Genomic DNA, 18,880 nt, shown 5'->3' with positions numbered 1-18,880 from the left:
CCTAAACCCTGAACCCTAAACCCTGAACCCTAAACCCTGAACCCTAAACCCTGAACCCTGAACCCTGAACCCTGAACCCTAAACCCTGAACCCTAAACCCTGAACCCTGAACCCTAAACCCTGAACCCTGAACCCTAAACCCTGAACCCTAAACCCTAAACCCTGAACCCTAAACCCTAAACCCTGAACCCTAAACCCTAAACCCTAAACCCTGAACCCTGAACCCTAAACCCTGAACCCTAAACCCTGAACCCTAAAACCTGAACCCTGAACCCTGAACCCTGAACCCTGAACCATAAACCTGAACCCTAAACCACAAACCCTAAACCACAAACCCTAAACCCTGAACCCTGAACCCTAAACCCTAAACCCTGAACCCTGAACCCTGAACCCTAAACCCTAAACCCTAAAACCTGAACCCTGAACCCTAAACCCTGAACCATAAACCTGAACCCTAAACCACAAACCCTAAACCACAAACCCTAAACCCTGAACCATAAACCCCTAAACCCAAATTAACATATTTCAGTTTTAGTCATTGATACAATATTATATATATTAGTACAATAACGCTAATTTTATATACCGAATTGTTTATAAGTATTATAGAAAAATATGACATTACATTTTATTTATATATTTATATTTTAACTATTTTAAAATATAATTTATTTATACCTCAAAACTATCAAATTTATAAATTAATAGTGATTAATATATTATTATACCTTTATAGTAAATAAATTAATATATAGAGAACTATTTATATCAATATAAATTATAATTTTAACATAAATGTAAATTATTGAAATTAAAAAAGTGAGTATTATATATATTTATAATTTATGAATTTATTATACACATATATATAGTGTATTTTTTATGTATTACTAAAAATGTTAGATGTATAAAACATCTTTTATAGATAATGTTGTATTGTCGATTCTCGATCGGTATTCCATGCATCTATATTTTATGACTACCTATTCTATATTGGTAATATGTTTAATTAACAATAAAAATATTCCCATTAAGCTGAAGGTATATTATAATGTAGATGAATATTCAAAATGAATCATCTTATAATTCATACCCAGCCTCATATATAATTCTATTATTACAGTTCAATTGACATAATATAATTTAAATTAAAGTAACTGTAGACAAATTATAAGCTTTACTAAATAGAATTTTCATCAAATAAAGAAACATATTGCGTTATGCATAATTCGATGTAACCACATATTAACAAATTTTATATAATAGGAATTATAGCATGATATGAATGCATATGTAGTCAATATATATATTAATATATACAATACAAATATTTTACTTTAACCATATTAAATCGGCATGAGCACTCAATTATATATACTATAATTTATGAAAAAATGTGATGTGGTCGTTTTCATATTAATTCCCGTACCCCTTTTTTGGTTACACATTTAGACTTCATCTAGAGATTAACCATACGTAAATGGTATATATATTTAATCAACATTTATAGACCAATAAATATTATAAAATTATTAAAAATTAAATATAATACTTGTCCCTAACCCGAATGTGAGTTTCACAAACATAACCCTGACCCACAACATAAAAACTGTTTAAAAATTATACAAAAGGAGTACAAAAATATTATAACTATACATATATAAAATTATATATTATTGATTATATTATTTAATTATTCTTATATACCCAATAATTATGGTAAAAAATTATTTATTTTCAAATAGACAATTTCTTAACATATATCAATCATTATTACTATTCCTGAGATAGCCATTACTCTTCGAGTCTTATATTAATTTTCTTCTTTATTTTTTTACATTTTTTTCGAAATCCAAATAACGAATACTAATATAAAAATGGTAAACATATTATATATTTTTTGATAATCACATATAAGTAATCACGAAAATAATTTACAAATCCCTTATTATTTACCTTATAAGAAATTCCCAAACAAATTGGTATTGCAACTAATATCGATAAAACTATAATTAATTTATTTACTAGTGCTGACCCTGATAATGTGATGTTAGAACTCTGGTTTGTCGTTACATGAATTGATTGACCTTCTTCACTAGATGATTCATCAGTTTTAGTTTCATTAGTACCTTCTATATCAACTGTTTTAGGTGTTTTTTCTGATGGTAATGGAGAAAGATTTATTGATGTGCCATTATAAGATCTGCCTTTTTCAAAGTTATTATAATAATTGGATAAAACAAGTAATACTTTATTGTATGAACTGTTGTCAATATTATTATCATCATTAAGAAGTTTTTGATACTCATCAGCAAATGCCTTAGCATGTTCTAAAGCTTGGCTACTATTTTCATTATTATAAGAAGTATCCATATCACATAATAATTTAAGTAATTTATAAAATTTAGACATATGACTAATATTAATATCCATATATTCCTTTATTGCATCTATGACTTCCTTATAACTTTTATGTATTTGTTCATTGATAGTATTCTCAGTGTACTTCGTGTTATTTTCTATATGCTTAGAATAAAAATCTTTTAATGTGGTGATGCTTTCAAATGTCTTTAGGCTTAATTTATAACCTAACCATATCATTATGCATGCAGCCTGATCCTTATAAGTATTAGAATCAAATAAATAACCATTATCACCGAAAACATCATTAAATAACCGTAAACAGCCAGCATTAATCTTATCGATATCGTTATTGCAGTTTTCACTAGGGCAATATTTCTTAAATAATCCACTATTAAAATTATATTCTTCAGAATCTTTCAATTCATCGGGAAAAAGCTTCCACATAGTTTCAAACTTATTACACTAAAAACCGTTTTAAAAAATAAAATAAAAATGTCTACTAAAATGAATTTATTATTAATTTATAGATAATATAATATCAAAAATGTGTAATAACAAACATTTCTATTCAATAAATTGTATGTACCACTTTATTAATTGCCATATTGAAAATTTATTTTTGAACTATAAATTAAGTACATATTAATTTCATATATATTGCATAAAAATGGAAACGTAAACTTGAATTTTCTATACAACAATTATCTGTAGTTAACCACATTTTATTTTTAGATTAATTTAAAATTAATATAAAGTAATAATACAATAGTAACATCATAGTAAGTTTATATATTATTTATACAGATTAGCCAAACTACATTAAATTGGAGATATTTAATACATTTTGGTCATATATATAACATAATTTATGCTTAAACTCATGATTATTAATAATATCTATTATATTTTTATTATAAATTTTAAGGAATTTTATAATGAATTTAAAAAATATATACATATGCTCTAATGCAAAACATAAACGTCCTGAAATTTAAATACTTCACAAATATAAAAATAAAGAAAATTGTCATTATTAGAATCCTTTAAAGTGTATAAATACTCATTTTTTAAAATATAATAAACACTTATATACTTGTTTCTAATACTATATACCACTTTTTTATTAAAATTATAGTATTTTCAAATTAAGTTGCATGGTTCCCTTTTCTAATTCCATATACATAATTTTAATATTGTTTTTAATGAATATAAATAAGTTCATAATCCATCTTAATGAGTCAAATAATTTTATTTTTATTCCTATATACTTCAATTTAAAAATATATCTTATTGGGTAATTTTATAATACATTTTGCATATTTTTTCCACTGTTAAAACGAAAATTAGTACTGAACACATACTTATTATGTTATTTATAAGGCCAAATAAGTATTTAATGTAAATAGTTTTTAAAGTAATACTTAGTAAATATTAAATATATAACATTTAAATAAGTATTGATGCAAATTTTAAAGTATAATAGAAAACTATGTTTAATTGGGTTGTTGTATTGTCCTTTAAGGGGAGAGATATAAGATACATTTGCTCTTTTAATATATAAATTTAGATAAATATTTACTAAATGTTCTGAATTGTTCATTTCTATCCTATATATTTTATTGTTATAGTTATCAATGTATATACAATCAAATAATTTATTAAAAATTCTATATTTTATTAATTCTATGACAAAACAGTGCTATTTTAAATTTAAAAATGATGAGTCATTAAACAATGATAATATAATACGCGTTAATATGAAATAATAAAATGACATTTAACATGAATTGAGTCTTTAACCTTTTCTTTACTTATCAAGTTGTTTAGAATATAAAACCACATATCCCAAATTGGATCTTTAACAAATATATAAAAAGGATACCTTTATAATGTATTATTATGTGTCTTTTCGAAAAAAATATTTAATTATATGAAATTTTCGCAATAAAACAATATTTCAATATTAGTAAAGTATTTTATTAGGTTATATGTATAGGCATATAATAATAATACATTCTATCTACCATATTATTTATAATTATTAAAATATTATATGAAATTTTATTAATATTTTAACTATTTTAAAATATAATTTATTTATCCCTCAAAAGTCGAAAGTTTAAAAATGAATAGTCATTAATATATTATTATACCTTATGATAAATTAAGGCATATAAAGCAACTTCTATTATTACTAATTAATTTTAATACAGATGTAAAATACAAAAAGAGAATAGTAACTACAATTAAAACTTCAAAAATATTGTATATATACTGCGATTTTTATTGTATTATTAAAAATGGTAGATGCATAACATATATTTTATAGATAATGTTGTATTCTCGAATCTCGATCGATATTTATGAATCTATATTTTATGATTATTTATTATATATTGGTAATATGTTTATTTAATCTTAAAAACACATATTAATATGAATATATATTGTAGTGTAGACAACTGTTTCAAATGAATCTAATTATAATTTATGCCTTCATATATAATAATATTATACTGCTCAGTTATTAAAATATAATTTAAATTAAAATAAATATGATCTAATAAGTTTTACTAAATAAAATATTTCATCTAATAACGAAATATATTGTGTTATGCATAATTCAATATATCTATGGGTTAAATTTTCTTATATTATAGATGATAAGGGTTCTTATATATAGTTAGCCAACAATTAGAAATAAAGTATAAAATATGAAGCTATAATATTGTCACATTTAATATATATCATCGAATTAGATAGAAGCATTACAACTTATAAAAAAATGTTATGCGATCCCTTTTTGTTGCATATTTAGACATAATCTCGAGATTAAACATATGAGATGGTACATATATTTAATAAACATTTACAGACCAAAAATATTATCAAAATATAAAAAAATTAAATTACAATATCCCCGAACCTTAACTCAAAACGAAGATTCAGTGAACAAAACTATAACCCATAATACATAACCTTGACCCATCAAATATGAACACCTCGTCACCAAGAATATTAGAATTAAAAAACAAATTAATTTATGTATGCGTATATATACTTCTTGATTTTACAACTTTATGTTTCAATATTTTATTTATTTGTATTTTTTTAAATTATATATATTCTATGTTTTACTATTAAAAGGAAATTGATAATTTGTATTAATTTATAAAAAAATATGGTCGTCAATATTACTATCAATAAATAATTTTTATAAAATTAAAAATTTTGTTAGAAAAATGTTATTTAGTAAAATTTGTATTAAAAGTAATAAAAAAATCACAGAATGTTTGATTCTCATACTATAAATTTTATCATACTATTATTGTGATGAGGTAAAAAATATTGTTATTATAGTAGTATTATTAATATATAAAATTAGCTGAATTTCTCAGATTAAATTAAATTATTTTAATATTTAAAAATACAATACATATTTTATATTAAAAACTATGCATTATCAAAAAAAATTTAGAAAACAAATAAAAAATATATATAATTATATTAAAATAAATATATATTTTTATTTTAAATGATTGATCTTCTATTAGGTAATAACAACATTGTTTTTTTCTATTATATATAAACATAAGCACATGTATAATTCCATACATAATTGGCTGTTTTATAAATTTTAGATTTAATTTAGTTAATTATAAAAATATAAAACTTGTATATTCATAATCCTATATATTAAAAATGTTACTTATATAATTAAAGCTATTTATTTTTAGATATTATAATATTAATGAGATTGTGAATCATAATATTTTTTATATTCATTATTTATGAAATATTCTATTATTGATGGTGTTTTCTGATTGAATTAATTAAATAAAAAATATATTAGATTTATAAATTTGATAAAAGCATGCATTTTATCGTTTAAATATTTCTTTTTTATACTTTATTGGAGAAAATTATTTGCTTCAACTTTAACATACATGTGCTATTTTTCGAATTGTTAATTTTTAATTAAAAAAAATACTAATATATATTTTAATATTTTATTCGTATAGTTCAAAAATGAATAAGTTTTATATCCAATTTGTTTTATTTCTTTTAACCATCTCCCTATATGTGAATAATAAAACCCTTGCATCTGACCCTGCTCCAGGAACATCTACAACACCCGAATCAACACATCATTATCCTACGTAAGAAAATACAATAATATATATATTACATATTTCATTATGAAAATATTAAATATACATCATCGAAACAATATTATAATATAAATGCAATACCTTTATTTTTATACGCATTAAAAATATGTCCATTTTGATCAATGATAGTTCAGAAGTATATGAAAAAAACAAGCACCTATTAAGTACCGATCCAGAAGAAACTATAAATGCGGAAAAACATATGGAAGAAATTGTAGAATATTTCTATAGGCATGTTATAGGTGCGTATGGTTTAAAGGATAGTCGTGAGAAAAAAAATAAATTGGGTTGGATGTATGGATTTAAAAAAAACTATCAAGACAATAGATATATTGAAAGAATACATTATCGTCCATATTATGATTCAAATCATCGTCCAAAATATATTCCCAATATGGTATCAATTAACGAACAATATTAAAGTTATAAACCAAAATAAAATTAAAAAATTATTATAATTTATATACATATATTTCTCTTTGTTTCCATTAGCATGATCAAATAACAAGCATGTTATGGGATCCCGATTGTAAAAAACCTTTCAATGATGGCTCTTTTAAAAGTATACAAAACATAAATAATTAGTCAAATTAACATAGTATTGTTACTATTTATTCGACATTTCGTGATTTATTATTTTCATTGTTCTATGATACTATTTATTGTTTCACACATCTTCAAATTCATAATACTTAATTTACATAATGCAAAATTATTATTTTTTTGAAAAGTTGCCCGTGTGTACAATCCAAATTTAGTAATGATACAACAACGTTACGGAGGTAGTTCTATGAACTCTCAGAAATATTTTTATGCTTTAGCTGCATATGTTGAAGTAAGAAAGTGTTTTTTTTTCGTTACCCATAAAATAATATTATTCACAATAATTTATGCAATATATTTTTATCAATTTTGTAGAAATCAAAAAGAAAAAGTATGATTGTCATGGCTATAGTAGATATAAATGATCCCAACCCTTCCAATAAAGAATATAAAGACGCAATCATAAAAAACGCAAATTTATTAAAAACTACAATTGATTCTGAAGATCATATTAGACAAGGAAAATTAGAAAAACCGTTTGTTAACATAGCTGGATATTTCATAGATGAATTTTCATCAACTGATTTTAATATCGTCTATGCCAAATCTGTAATCAATATACAAATTTTAATAACATAATAATTTATTTCAACAATTGTTAAAAAATATATTGTTTTAAATAAATATATATATTTATAATATATACTATAATTTGAAAAAAATTTAAATATTTTATATATTCATCCATTTATGTTTTTTTTCTTAGTTTGATAAAAATGCTCCCGATGTTCTCGATAATCCCGATGTTCTCGGTGCTCTCGGTGCTCTCAATTGTTCCAAAGCTTCCTATTCTCTCGATGTTTCCGGTATTACCGATGCTCTCGATGGTTCCAAAGCTCCCGCTCCCAAAAAAAAGAGCTGTTTCCTATGTTGTTAATGATTTTTTCCTTCATATATAAACATATTTCATATATATTTTTCAACACCGTAATATTACAATATTTATGTTAATAAAACAATTTATTTTCATGCATAATAATTGCTTTAAATTACCATCATAAACTGGTTTTTTGTTTTAAGAGTGTTTTATTTGCATATAATTTGTTTATGCCTTTTAATATTAAGATGCATATATATGTATTATTTTTGTGAGAACTACAAACGTAAATATTATAATTTGTGAAAAATATTTCTTTATCGCAATATTTTCATATTTTTATGGTAATTCATTTTTTATACTCAAAATCGATAAGTTGCGTTTTTCTTTTACTATTTCTATCATTTTAATTGTTCTTATAAACCAAATAATTTTCATTAAAAATTATCTCCAAATAGGATATATCTTAATTATATCAATTCATGTCATCTGAATAATTTATTAATGATTTATTTCCTCTTTTTTATTTTTTTTCGTTACTAAATAATTTATAAACTAATATATTTTTAGAGTTATAGAAAAGGAAGTTATAATTGAAATCACATGAATCGATCATACGACACTGTTTTATATAGATTAATAAAATACACATATTATAATATTACACATAAATATACTTTTTAATTATACTTATGAGTTTATTTACATATGATAATAAACGAATTTACTTATTTATCATTTTTTATATTTATATTGAATTTTAAAGTCAGAGCCATAAACATCGGAACTTTGGTTATTTTACAAAAAATATAAGACATTATTTAAATTTATTATTCTAAAGAATCGTCTTTTCTTTTATAAACAAAAAATATAAATCAATAAATTATACAGGATCGCCATGCATAAGTTTGTATATATTTGATAATCCTACTTCTTCCCCAATTTATAAATACTAACATAAACACTAACGCAAAAATCACCAAAATATATAACATTTTCAAGTGGACAACTATTTTTAAAATATTATACTAATTCTTAAAATAATGGGAATTAAAATAAATATGCCTTTAACGTAGCTTACCTTCTTTAAATATATTTCCTCCAAATAGTACTTTATACTTCAATTCAATTCCTACATCACTTCATTTATCATTCGGTTCAGGTGTCACTGAATGAAGAAATCGCATTAAATGTCCTTTTGGTTGAAATAAAAATAAATTATTTTCTTCCAATTCCCCTGTTTGCCTCTCAGTTTCTCATATTAAACATTGTAATTATTTAAATCAACGTTCTCTTCTAGAACCAAGTCTATTCCAATATTTGATCAATTGTTCCATAAACCATTAACCCCAAATTAGCAATAAAATACAAAAAGTAAATTATTCAACACATTTACCATTAAGTTATATTAACACAAAATCCAATTCTTATAATTTATCAAAATATATTACTTTATTCGTTTATCTTCATCCTCATTTTTTCTCTTACATATTTAGACTTAATATAAATCTTAAAAACTACAAATTATCCTATACATATTTAAAACAAATACTTAAACTAATAAATATTATCAAATTACTCAAAATTAAATACAATATAATACTTAGCCCTAACCCAAATATAGGGCCCACAAACATAACCCTGACCCATAACATAAAAACGGTTTAAAAATTATACAAAATCAGTATAAAAATATTATAACTATACATATATAACATTATATATTATTGATTATATTATTTAATTATTCTTATAAACCAAATAATTTTCAGCAAAAACTAACTATCCCCAAATATGACATCTCTTAATTATATTAATTGATGTCATCTGAATAATATATTAATGATTTATTTTCCTCTTTATTTTTTTGATTCTTAAATTGAGTCTTTGAAGCCTTTTCCGAAAGTCAAATAATGAATGCTAATATAAAAATAGTAAAAAACAATTGTTAATTTTGTAGTGATGATATATATTTTAAATATTATATTTTCATTTGATTTGTTAATTACCTTATACGTAATTCCTAAATAGATAAGTAATGCAAAAAAAAGAAATGTCATTGGGATTACTGAAATTTTTATAGATGAACTTCGTGAACTTCGTGAAAATGGTTTTGTTGCTTTTTCTGTTGGAAGAATTGGGAATTGTTTAGAATTATCAATTTTACCAGATTTATCAGTTTTTAATTTATTATAATCAGTTAATAAAACAGACAATATTTGACTATGAGGGGTATTTTCAACATTATAGTAATCGTTGAGATCTGTATATTTCTCAACAAAATTATTCGCATTATTTGACAGGGTGCCGCTTTTTTCATTCTTTGCAACATTGCCATAAATATTACATAATAATTTGAATGCATCATAAAATTTAGACAGATCTTCAATATCAATATTGAACAAATCTTTTTGTTTATCTATGATTTCCTTAAGATTTGCACAAATACTGGAATCATTTATAAATTTACTATATTTACCACTATTTTTTACATGTTTAGTATAAAAATCGTTTATTGTGGTGGTATTGTGCTCTGAATTTTGCTTTAATTGGTAACTTAACCATGAAATAATATATAGAAAAAATGCATTTGTATTATTTTCATTATAATCATCTGTATCTTTGGATATAGTAAAATATTGTTCAAGTAACCATAAAAATCCAATTGTAATTTTTTCGAGATCAGTATTGCAGTTTTCACTAGGGCAGTACTTATTGAAATTTGTAATTTGTTTAAATTCAAAATTTGCGGTTCCGCCTAATTCAGCAGGTAAATAATACCTCAAAAAATCAAATTTTAAACACTAAGAAACCATTTAAAAAAAAATGGTAAAAATATGTATTAAGAAAATGTTTTTAAAATAAAGCTTAATGAAGTTTATAGGAAATATAATATAAAAAAATGTACATACTAGAGTATCATTCATTATGATGGAATATATTTTATAATCTCTATGTTAAGGGGGATTCATGTTATATATATACTAAAATAGGTAATACAATTATTTATCCCTATATACAACAATTATTTGTAGATAAAAATATTTTTATTATTATTAATTTCAATTTAAAATTAATATGGAATAATAATATAATATTTTACTATAAGAATATTATATTTTTTTTATGGTAGTTAAATTTCCTTGTTTTTGGGGGGTTTAATACATTTATTATATGTATATATAATACAATTTTGCATAAATTGTTATCCTCAATAACACTCTTATGAGCATTATTATAAAACTTAAAGTAACATTGTAATGAAATTAGGATATATCTTCTTATACATATGCTTTAATATAGAAAATATACGTTATATCTTTTGTTTTAATAAATGATGCTCCAAAAATAATATATTGAAAAAATCGAAACAATTAAGAAATATATTATTACTATAATCCTTAAAAGTATATAAATGGTTATTTTTTAAAATATATTAAATACTTATATACTTGCTTCTTATAATATATAATATAGACTTTTCTAAATTTGTAACATTTATAAAATAAGTTGCATTGTTCCCTTTTTTAATTTATATGCATAATTTTAATATTATTTTTATTTAATATAGATAAATTCATAATATATTTTAATAAGTTCGATAACATTATTTTTATTCCTACATATTTAATTTAAAATTATTCTTTATTGAGTGATTTTATAATATATTTTGCACATATTTTCCACGGTTTAAAACGAAAATTAGCGCTGAAATCGTATTTATTATGTTATTTATAAGCTTAAATAAACCTTTGAATGCAAATAGTTTTTAAAATAATAATAATTATTAGATATTAAATATTAAAAAATTAATAAGTATTGATGCAAATTTTAAAATATAATAGAAAACCATGCGTAATTAAATTGTTATATTTACATTTTAGATAGGGTATATAAGGGAATTATACTTTTTTAAGACAATGATATAGCTATATAACATTTATTTATTCTACATAGTTTAATTATATTTTATATTTTCTACCATTAAAACTTTCAATGCATGTATATATTAAAATTAATCATTAAAAATAACTTAGAACTATTATTTTTCTAAATATATAGTTTGCTTTTATATTTTATAATAAACTATATTTGGTTTTATGATGAAAAACTATATTTTTAAGAAGACTATAATTATTAATATTATTTTCTTGGTAGTGTTAATTCTAATATTATCGCATTAATGCATACTTAAATAAATGTTATAATATTTCATTTTATCATATATCCATACAATTTTAATATGATTATAAGTTTAATAATATATATAATTAATATATATCAACGTATTCGAATCAGATGAACTTAATGGTTTGTTCGTATTTAATACGTTTATATATTTTTATTACTATTATTATTGCTACTGCTATATCACTGTATAGTACAATGCGATAATTAATGCAGTCAATAGGGATACTTTAAACCAATTAGTAATTTACTTGTTTCATTGTTTTAAAGTATAACATTTTAGAACATATATATTATTTTGTAATAACAATATATTTAAATTATATATTTGTGATTTTATATATATATAATAACCTAATAAAAATATTATTAGTTAAAATTAATCATTACATACTTTTTCTATATAATTTGCATTAATATATAATTCTATATGTTCCCCAATTTTAACATATTTCAGTTTTAGTCATCGATACAATATTATATATATTAGAAAAATAACGTTAATTTTATATACCAGGTTGTTTATAAGTATTATAGCAAAATATAGCATTAAATTTTATTTATATATTTATTTTTTAACTGTTTTAAAATATAATTTATTTATAACTCAAAATTATAATGTTTAAAAATTAATAATGATTAATCTAATATTATACCTTCATAATAAATAATATAAAACTATTTCTATAATTTTAATTTAAAACCTTACCATAAAATTATACTATATATAATCGAAAGTTAAAAGGATACTATGCCTATATCTATATTGTAATTTTTTATTAATATGTATATTTTTATTGTATTATTTAAAACGATTGATGCACAAAACATCTTTTATAGATATCGTTGTGTTGTCGAACCTCGATTGATGTTTTATGAATCTATATTTTATGACTACCTATTCTATATTGGTAATATGTTTAATTAATCTTAAAAACACATTTTAACCTGAATGTATTTATAATGTAGATGAATACTCAAAATGAATTTTATTATAATTAATACCCAACTTCATAAATAATAATAATATTGTACTGTTCGATTATCAAAATACAATTTAAATTAAAACAAATAATAAGTTTTACTAAATAAAATGTTTCATCAAATAAAGAAACATATTGTGTTATGCATAATTCAATATAGTTATGATTAACAAACTTTATATAATAAATAATTATGATATATCATAATATGAATTAATATATGCAATATAGATATTTTATTTTAATCATATTAAATCGATATGAACACTAAATTATATATATTATAATTATGAAAAAATGTTATGTGATCCTTTTCATATTAATGACAGTACCCCTTTTTTTGTTGCATATTTAGGCTTCAGTTCGAGATTAAACATACGGGTATAGTACATATATTAAATTAGTGTTCAAATTATAAAAAATTAAATGCAATATAATACTTATCCCTAAACCGAATATGGATTCCACAACATAAAAACTATATAAAAATTATGATCAAAAATTACTTCGAAATAGACAGCTTCTTAAAATATATAAATCATTATTACTATTCCTGAAATCTTCATTACTCTTCGAATCATATATTAATGATTCATTTTCTTCTTTTTTTTAGTTTTTCTCTTAAATATTGTCTTTGAAGTCGTTTCCAAAATCCAAATAACGAATACTAATATAAAAATTTTTTAAATTGTATAATTTATTTATATTCACAAATTAGTCAGTGTTGAATATATTTTTTATTTGACTTATTATTTACCTTATATGAAATTCCTAATAAAATTATTGTTGCAACCAATATAAATGGAATTGGAATTAGTTTGCTTATTGTCAATGAACTCGATAGTGTTTTTTCAGAATCTGATACATCAGTTTCAGAAATTGATACTTCAATTTCAGTACTTGATGGTAGCGTTTCACTCGAGAACATATCTTGTGATCCATTAGGCCTTAAAGAAATTTGTGTTTTTTTTTCCATTATAAGACTTGGTAGTTTACTTCTTATATTAGAATCATAATAAGTATTTTTAAAAGAAGTATAACCATCTGATAATGTAGACAATATTTTATTATATGAATTCCCTTGAATATTATTAGAATCATTCTTAAGTTCATTATGTTTATTAACAAATTTATTAGCATATTCTAAACATGTGTTTCCATTATCATTTTTTTTAGCATTATTAATCATGTTGCATAACATTTTAAATGCATCATAAAGATTAGACATATTTTCATTAGAAATATTCATCAATTCTTTTTTTTTATCTATAAGATCCTTATAACTATTATACCCCTCAACACCATCTATAGTATTAGTATACTTTTCATTACTATTTATATTTCTAGTATAAAAATCGTTAAATGTGTTGATTCCTTCATGTGTTTTTTGATTTAACTTATAACCTAACCACATCATAAAGTATACAACAATATTAATATTGCCATTTGCAGAATTCGAAAAATTATCACTATCCCCATAAAATTTATTAAATAACCATAAGTATCCAGCATTAATCTTATCGATATCGTTATTACAGTTTTCATCAGGGCAGTATTCGTTAAAAAATTCATTTCGAAAATCATATTCTCCAGATTCATTTAATTCGTCGGGAAAAAACTTCCACATAGTTTCAAACTTATTACACTAAAAACCGTTTTAAAAAATAAAATAAAAATGTCTACTAAAATGAACATATTATTAATTTATAGATAATGCAATATAAAAAATGCGTAATAACAAACACTTTTATTCAAGAAATTGTATGTACCACATCACCAATTGTCATATTGAAATTTTATTTTTGAGCTATAAATTAAGTATGTCATATTAATTTCATATATACTGCATCAAAATAGGGGATGCAAGCTTGTATTCTATATATAACAATTATCTGTAGTTAAACTCATTTTTTTTAGTATTCATTTAAAATAAATATAAAGTAATAATAAATAGAAACACCATAGCAAGTTTATATATATTTATACAGATTAGCTAAACTGCCTTAAGTTGGAGATATTTATTTTGGTCATATGTATAACATAATTTATGCATAAATTCATAATTATTAATAATATCCATTATAATTTTATTATAAAATTTTAAGGATTTTTGTAATAAGTTTAAAACACATTCCCTTATATTATGTCTTAATATAGAAAAATACAAATTTGTTTCTCATGTTTTAATAAATAGATTAATACCCATGAGACTGTAAATATATAAAAATTAATAAATCTATTGTTAGCATATTTTTTAAATGTATATAAATAGTCATTTTTTAAAATATATTAAATACTTATATATCTGTTTCTAATACTACATACCATGTTTTATTAAAATTATAGTATTTTCAAATTAAGTTATGTTACATCTCTATGCAAATTATATAAATTTATATTGTTTTTAATGAATAAAGATAAATTAATAATCCATTTTAATGAGTCCTATAACTTTATTTTTATTCCTACATATTCCAATTTAGAAATATTCTTTATTGGTTAATTTTATAATATATTTTGCATATATTTTCCATTCCTTAAAACAACAATTAGCACTGAACCGCATTTATTAAGCTATTTATAAGTTTAAATAACCCTTTGAATGTAAATTGCTTTTAAAATAATATATAGTAAATATTAGCACATAAATAACTATTGATGCAAATTTTAAAGTATAATAGAAAACTATGTTTAATTAGGTTGTTATATTACCCTCCAAGAGGAGAGAGATAAGATATATTTGCTCTTTTAATATATAAATTTATATAAATATTCGTTAACTGTTTTGCATTGCTCATTTTTATATTATATATTATATTATTATAGTTATTAATGTATATACATTCAAATAATTTATTTAAAATTCTATATTATATTAATTCTATATGAAATAATCCTGTTTGTGATTAAAAAAATGATGATTCATTAAAAAATGATAATATAATACGCGTTAATATGGAATAATAAAATGACATTTAACATGAATTGAGGCTTTAACCCTTTCACCATTGATTCATATTTTTAGAATATAAAACTACAAATTCAAATTGAATCTTTAACAAAATATATAGCGTTGATACCTTTATAATGTATTATTATGTGTCTTTCCGATAATATTAATACTTAATTATATGAAGCTTTCACAAAAAACAATATTTCAATATTAGTTATTAGTGAAATATTTTATTAGTTTATATGTATAGGCATATAATGATAACGCTATTATATTTATCATATTATTTATAATTATTAGAAAAAACTATAACATTAAATTTTATTAATATACTTATATTTTATTTTTTAACTATTTTAAAATATAATCTATTTATACCACAAAACTATAAAACTTAAAAATTAATAATGATTAATCTATTATTATACCTTATGATAAATAAATCAAAACATATAAAGCAACTTCTATTATTACTAATTAATTTTAATACAAATGTAAAGGGAATACAAAAAGAAAATAGTAACTACAATTAAAACTTAAAAAAATGTTAGATGCATAAAATGCATTCTATAGATAACGTTGTATTGTCGGATATCGATCGATATTTATGAATCTATATTTTATGAATATCTATTATATATTGGTAATATGATTAATTAATCTTAAAAACACATATTAATATGAATATATATTGTAGTATAGACAATTGTACCAAATGAATATAATTATAATTTATACCTTCATATATAATAATATTATATTATTCGGTTATCAAAATACGATTTAAATTAAACAAATATTATACAAATAATAAGTTTTACTAAATAAAATGTTTTATTAAATAAAGAAACATATTCTGTTATGCACATTTCAATATAGTTATGATTAACAAGCTCTATATAATAAATAATTATCATGTATCATAATATGAATTAATATAGACATTTTATTTTAATCTTATTAAATCCATATGAACACTCAATTATATATAACTTATGAAAAAAATGGAATGTGGCCCTTTTCATATTAATGGTTATATCCACTTATGGGTTCCATATTTGGTCTTTTGAACTTCTCGAAATTAAACATACGCGTATAGTACATATATTAAATTAGTGTTCAAATTATAAAAAATAAATAAGGATATAAGATTTAACCCTAACCCAATTATGGGGTCCACGGCCTGAATCCTGACCCACAATATAAAAACTATATAAAAATTATGCAAAAATTATGACCAAAAATTACTTCGAAATAGACAGTTTCTTAAAATATATAAATCATCATTACTATTCCTGAAATCTTCATTAATATTCGGCTCATATATTATACTCCATTTTCTTCTTTATTTTTTTAGCTTTTCTCTTAAATGTTTTTGAACTTTTTTCCGAAATCCAAATAACGAATACTAATATAAAATGTTAAGAAACATATTATTTTTTTGTTAACGTTTACATATATATAATTAAAATAATATTTAAATGTAATATTTTTTAATTCCTTATTATTCACCTTATAAGAAATTCCCAAAAAAATAGGTATTGCAGCAAATATCGATAAAACTGGAATTACTTTGCTTACTATCGACGAACTTGATGATGTAACATTAGAATTTTGTGCAGAATTAGTTACAGAAGCTTGTTCAGTACCTTTTGTAGTAATTTGTGGTGTGTTTACCTCTGAAAGGGTTGGAAAATTGCTACCTTGAGCATCATTACATTTATTTTTTAAATTATTATAATCAGTTGATAATGTAGACAATACTTGATTACATGAACTGTTTTCAGTAATACTAGAATCGCCACTAAGCTCTTTATATTTTTTAACAAATTCATTAGCATGATTCAAATTTTTCGTGCAATTTAACGTGTTTCCATCAAATGCAGAATACATTTCACATAATGATTTAAATGCACCATAAAATTTAGACATGTCTGTAATATTAATACTCATAAAACATTTGTTTGCTTCTATGATTTCCTTAAAATTATTATATCCCGTTTTATTTTTTAATGAATTGCTACAATCATTATCAGATTTATTACAAGTTGTATAATGCGTATTATTTTTTATATGATTAGTATAAAAATCTTTTAGGCTTTTGATATTATTAACATTCTTTAGGTTTAACATATAACTTAACCATATCATAATATATATAATAAACACTTCAGATTTTTCTTTACTTAAACTATCAATATTATTAATAATAATTTGCTCGAACAACCATAAGCATGCAGCATTTATTTTATCGACCTCAGTATTGCATTTATTTTCAGAACCTCCATTAGGGCAATAATTCCTAATACTCCCATTATTATGAAAATCATAATCTGTAGATTTGTCTGATTCATCGGGAAAAAATGCTCTTAATGTACGAAACCTTCCACACTAAGAAAACAGTTAAAACAATATAATAATAATATATGTTAATAAAACTATTATAAAATAAAGTTTAATGAATTTTATATATAATACAATAACAAAAAATTTAAACGAAACATTTTTATTAAAAAAATGCATATACCAGCTTATAATCCATTGTAATTTTATTTTGTTTATAATATGTAGATTATGTAGCATCATATTATTTTATATATTTTACGCTTAACAAATGACAAAATTATTGAAATTTAATATACATTTATCTGTGGTTAAGCATGTTATTATCATTTTTAATATTAATTTAAAGATAATATGGAGCAAGATAATACTTTTATGGTAGTTAGATAAATTGCCTTATTTTGATTGTTGTTTAACACCTTTTTTATCATTGTATATATAATACAATATATGCATG

The 18,880-nt window shown here is 21.6% G+C and overlaps 5 protein-coding genes across 5 annotated transcripts; 1 reads left to right on the top strand and 4 right to left on the bottom strand.

Moving 5' to 3' along the window:
* Positions 1–1,794: 1,794 nt before the first annotated feature.
* On the bottom strand, positions 1,795–2,968 carry PBANKA_0006300 (BIR protein; the record flags this gene model as incomplete). Its single annotated transcript, XM_034563721.1, has 3 exons — positions 1,795–1,866; positions 1,957–2,826; positions 2,954–2,968. The coding sequence occupies 3 exons, from the start codon at positions 2,966–2,968 to the stop codon at positions 1,795–1,797; spliced, it is 957 nt and encodes a 318-aa protein (XP_034424509.1).
* A 3,425-nt stretch (positions 2,969–6,393) lies between these two features.
* On the top strand, positions 6,394–8,016 carry PBANKA_0001601 (fam-a protein; the record flags this gene model as incomplete). The annotated part of the gene is made up of 6 exons (XM_034563720.1): positions 6,394–6,524; positions 6,666–6,933; positions 7,029–7,098; positions 7,268–7,371; positions 7,455–7,688; positions 7,846–8,016. 6 exons carry the CDS (start codon positions 6,394–6,396, stop codon positions 8,014–8,016), a joined length of 978 nt encoding a protein of 325 aa, XP_034424508.1.
* Positions 8,017–9,769: 1,753 nt separating this feature from the next.
* On the bottom strand, positions 9,770–10,883 carry PBANKA_0001501 (BIR protein; the record flags this gene model as incomplete). Its single annotated transcript, XM_034563719.1, has 3 exons — positions 9,770–9,850; positions 9,966–10,760; positions 10,869–10,883. 3 exons carry the CDS (start codon positions 10,881–10,883, stop codon positions 9,770–9,772), a joined length of 891 nt encoding a protein of 296 aa, XP_034424507.1.
* A 2,836-nt stretch (positions 10,884–13,719) lies between these two features.
* Positions 13,720–14,914, bottom strand: PBANKA_0001401 (BIR protein; the record flags this gene model as incomplete). Its single annotated transcript, XM_034563718.1, has 3 exons — positions 13,720–13,794; positions 13,885–14,772; positions 14,897–14,914. The coding sequence occupies 3 exons, from the start codon at positions 14,912–14,914 to the stop codon at positions 13,720–13,722; spliced, it is 981 nt and encodes a 326-aa protein (XP_034424506.1).
* Positions 14,915–17,425: 2,511 nt separating this feature from the next.
* Positions 17,426–18,622, bottom strand: PBANKA_0001301 (BIR protein; the record flags this gene model as incomplete). Its single annotated transcript, XM_034563717.1, has 3 exons — positions 17,426–17,488; positions 17,593–18,471; positions 18,608–18,622. The coding sequence occupies 3 exons, from the start codon at positions 18,620–18,622 to the stop codon at positions 17,426–17,428; spliced, it is 957 nt and encodes a 318-aa protein (XP_034424505.1).
* Positions 18,623–18,880: the final 258 nt, after the last annotated feature.

This window comes from Plasmodium berghei, assembly GCF_900002375.2.
Source record: "Plasmodium berghei ANKA genome assembly, contig: PbANKA_00_1, whole genome shotgun sequence".
In the NCBI taxonomy this organism is placed as follows: Eukaryota; Apicomplexa; class Aconoidasida; order Haemosporida; family Plasmodiidae; genus Plasmodium; species Plasmodium berghei.
The sequence above is the reverse complement of the archived record's forward strand: the minus strand, read 5'-3'. Positions and strand labels throughout refer to the sequence as shown.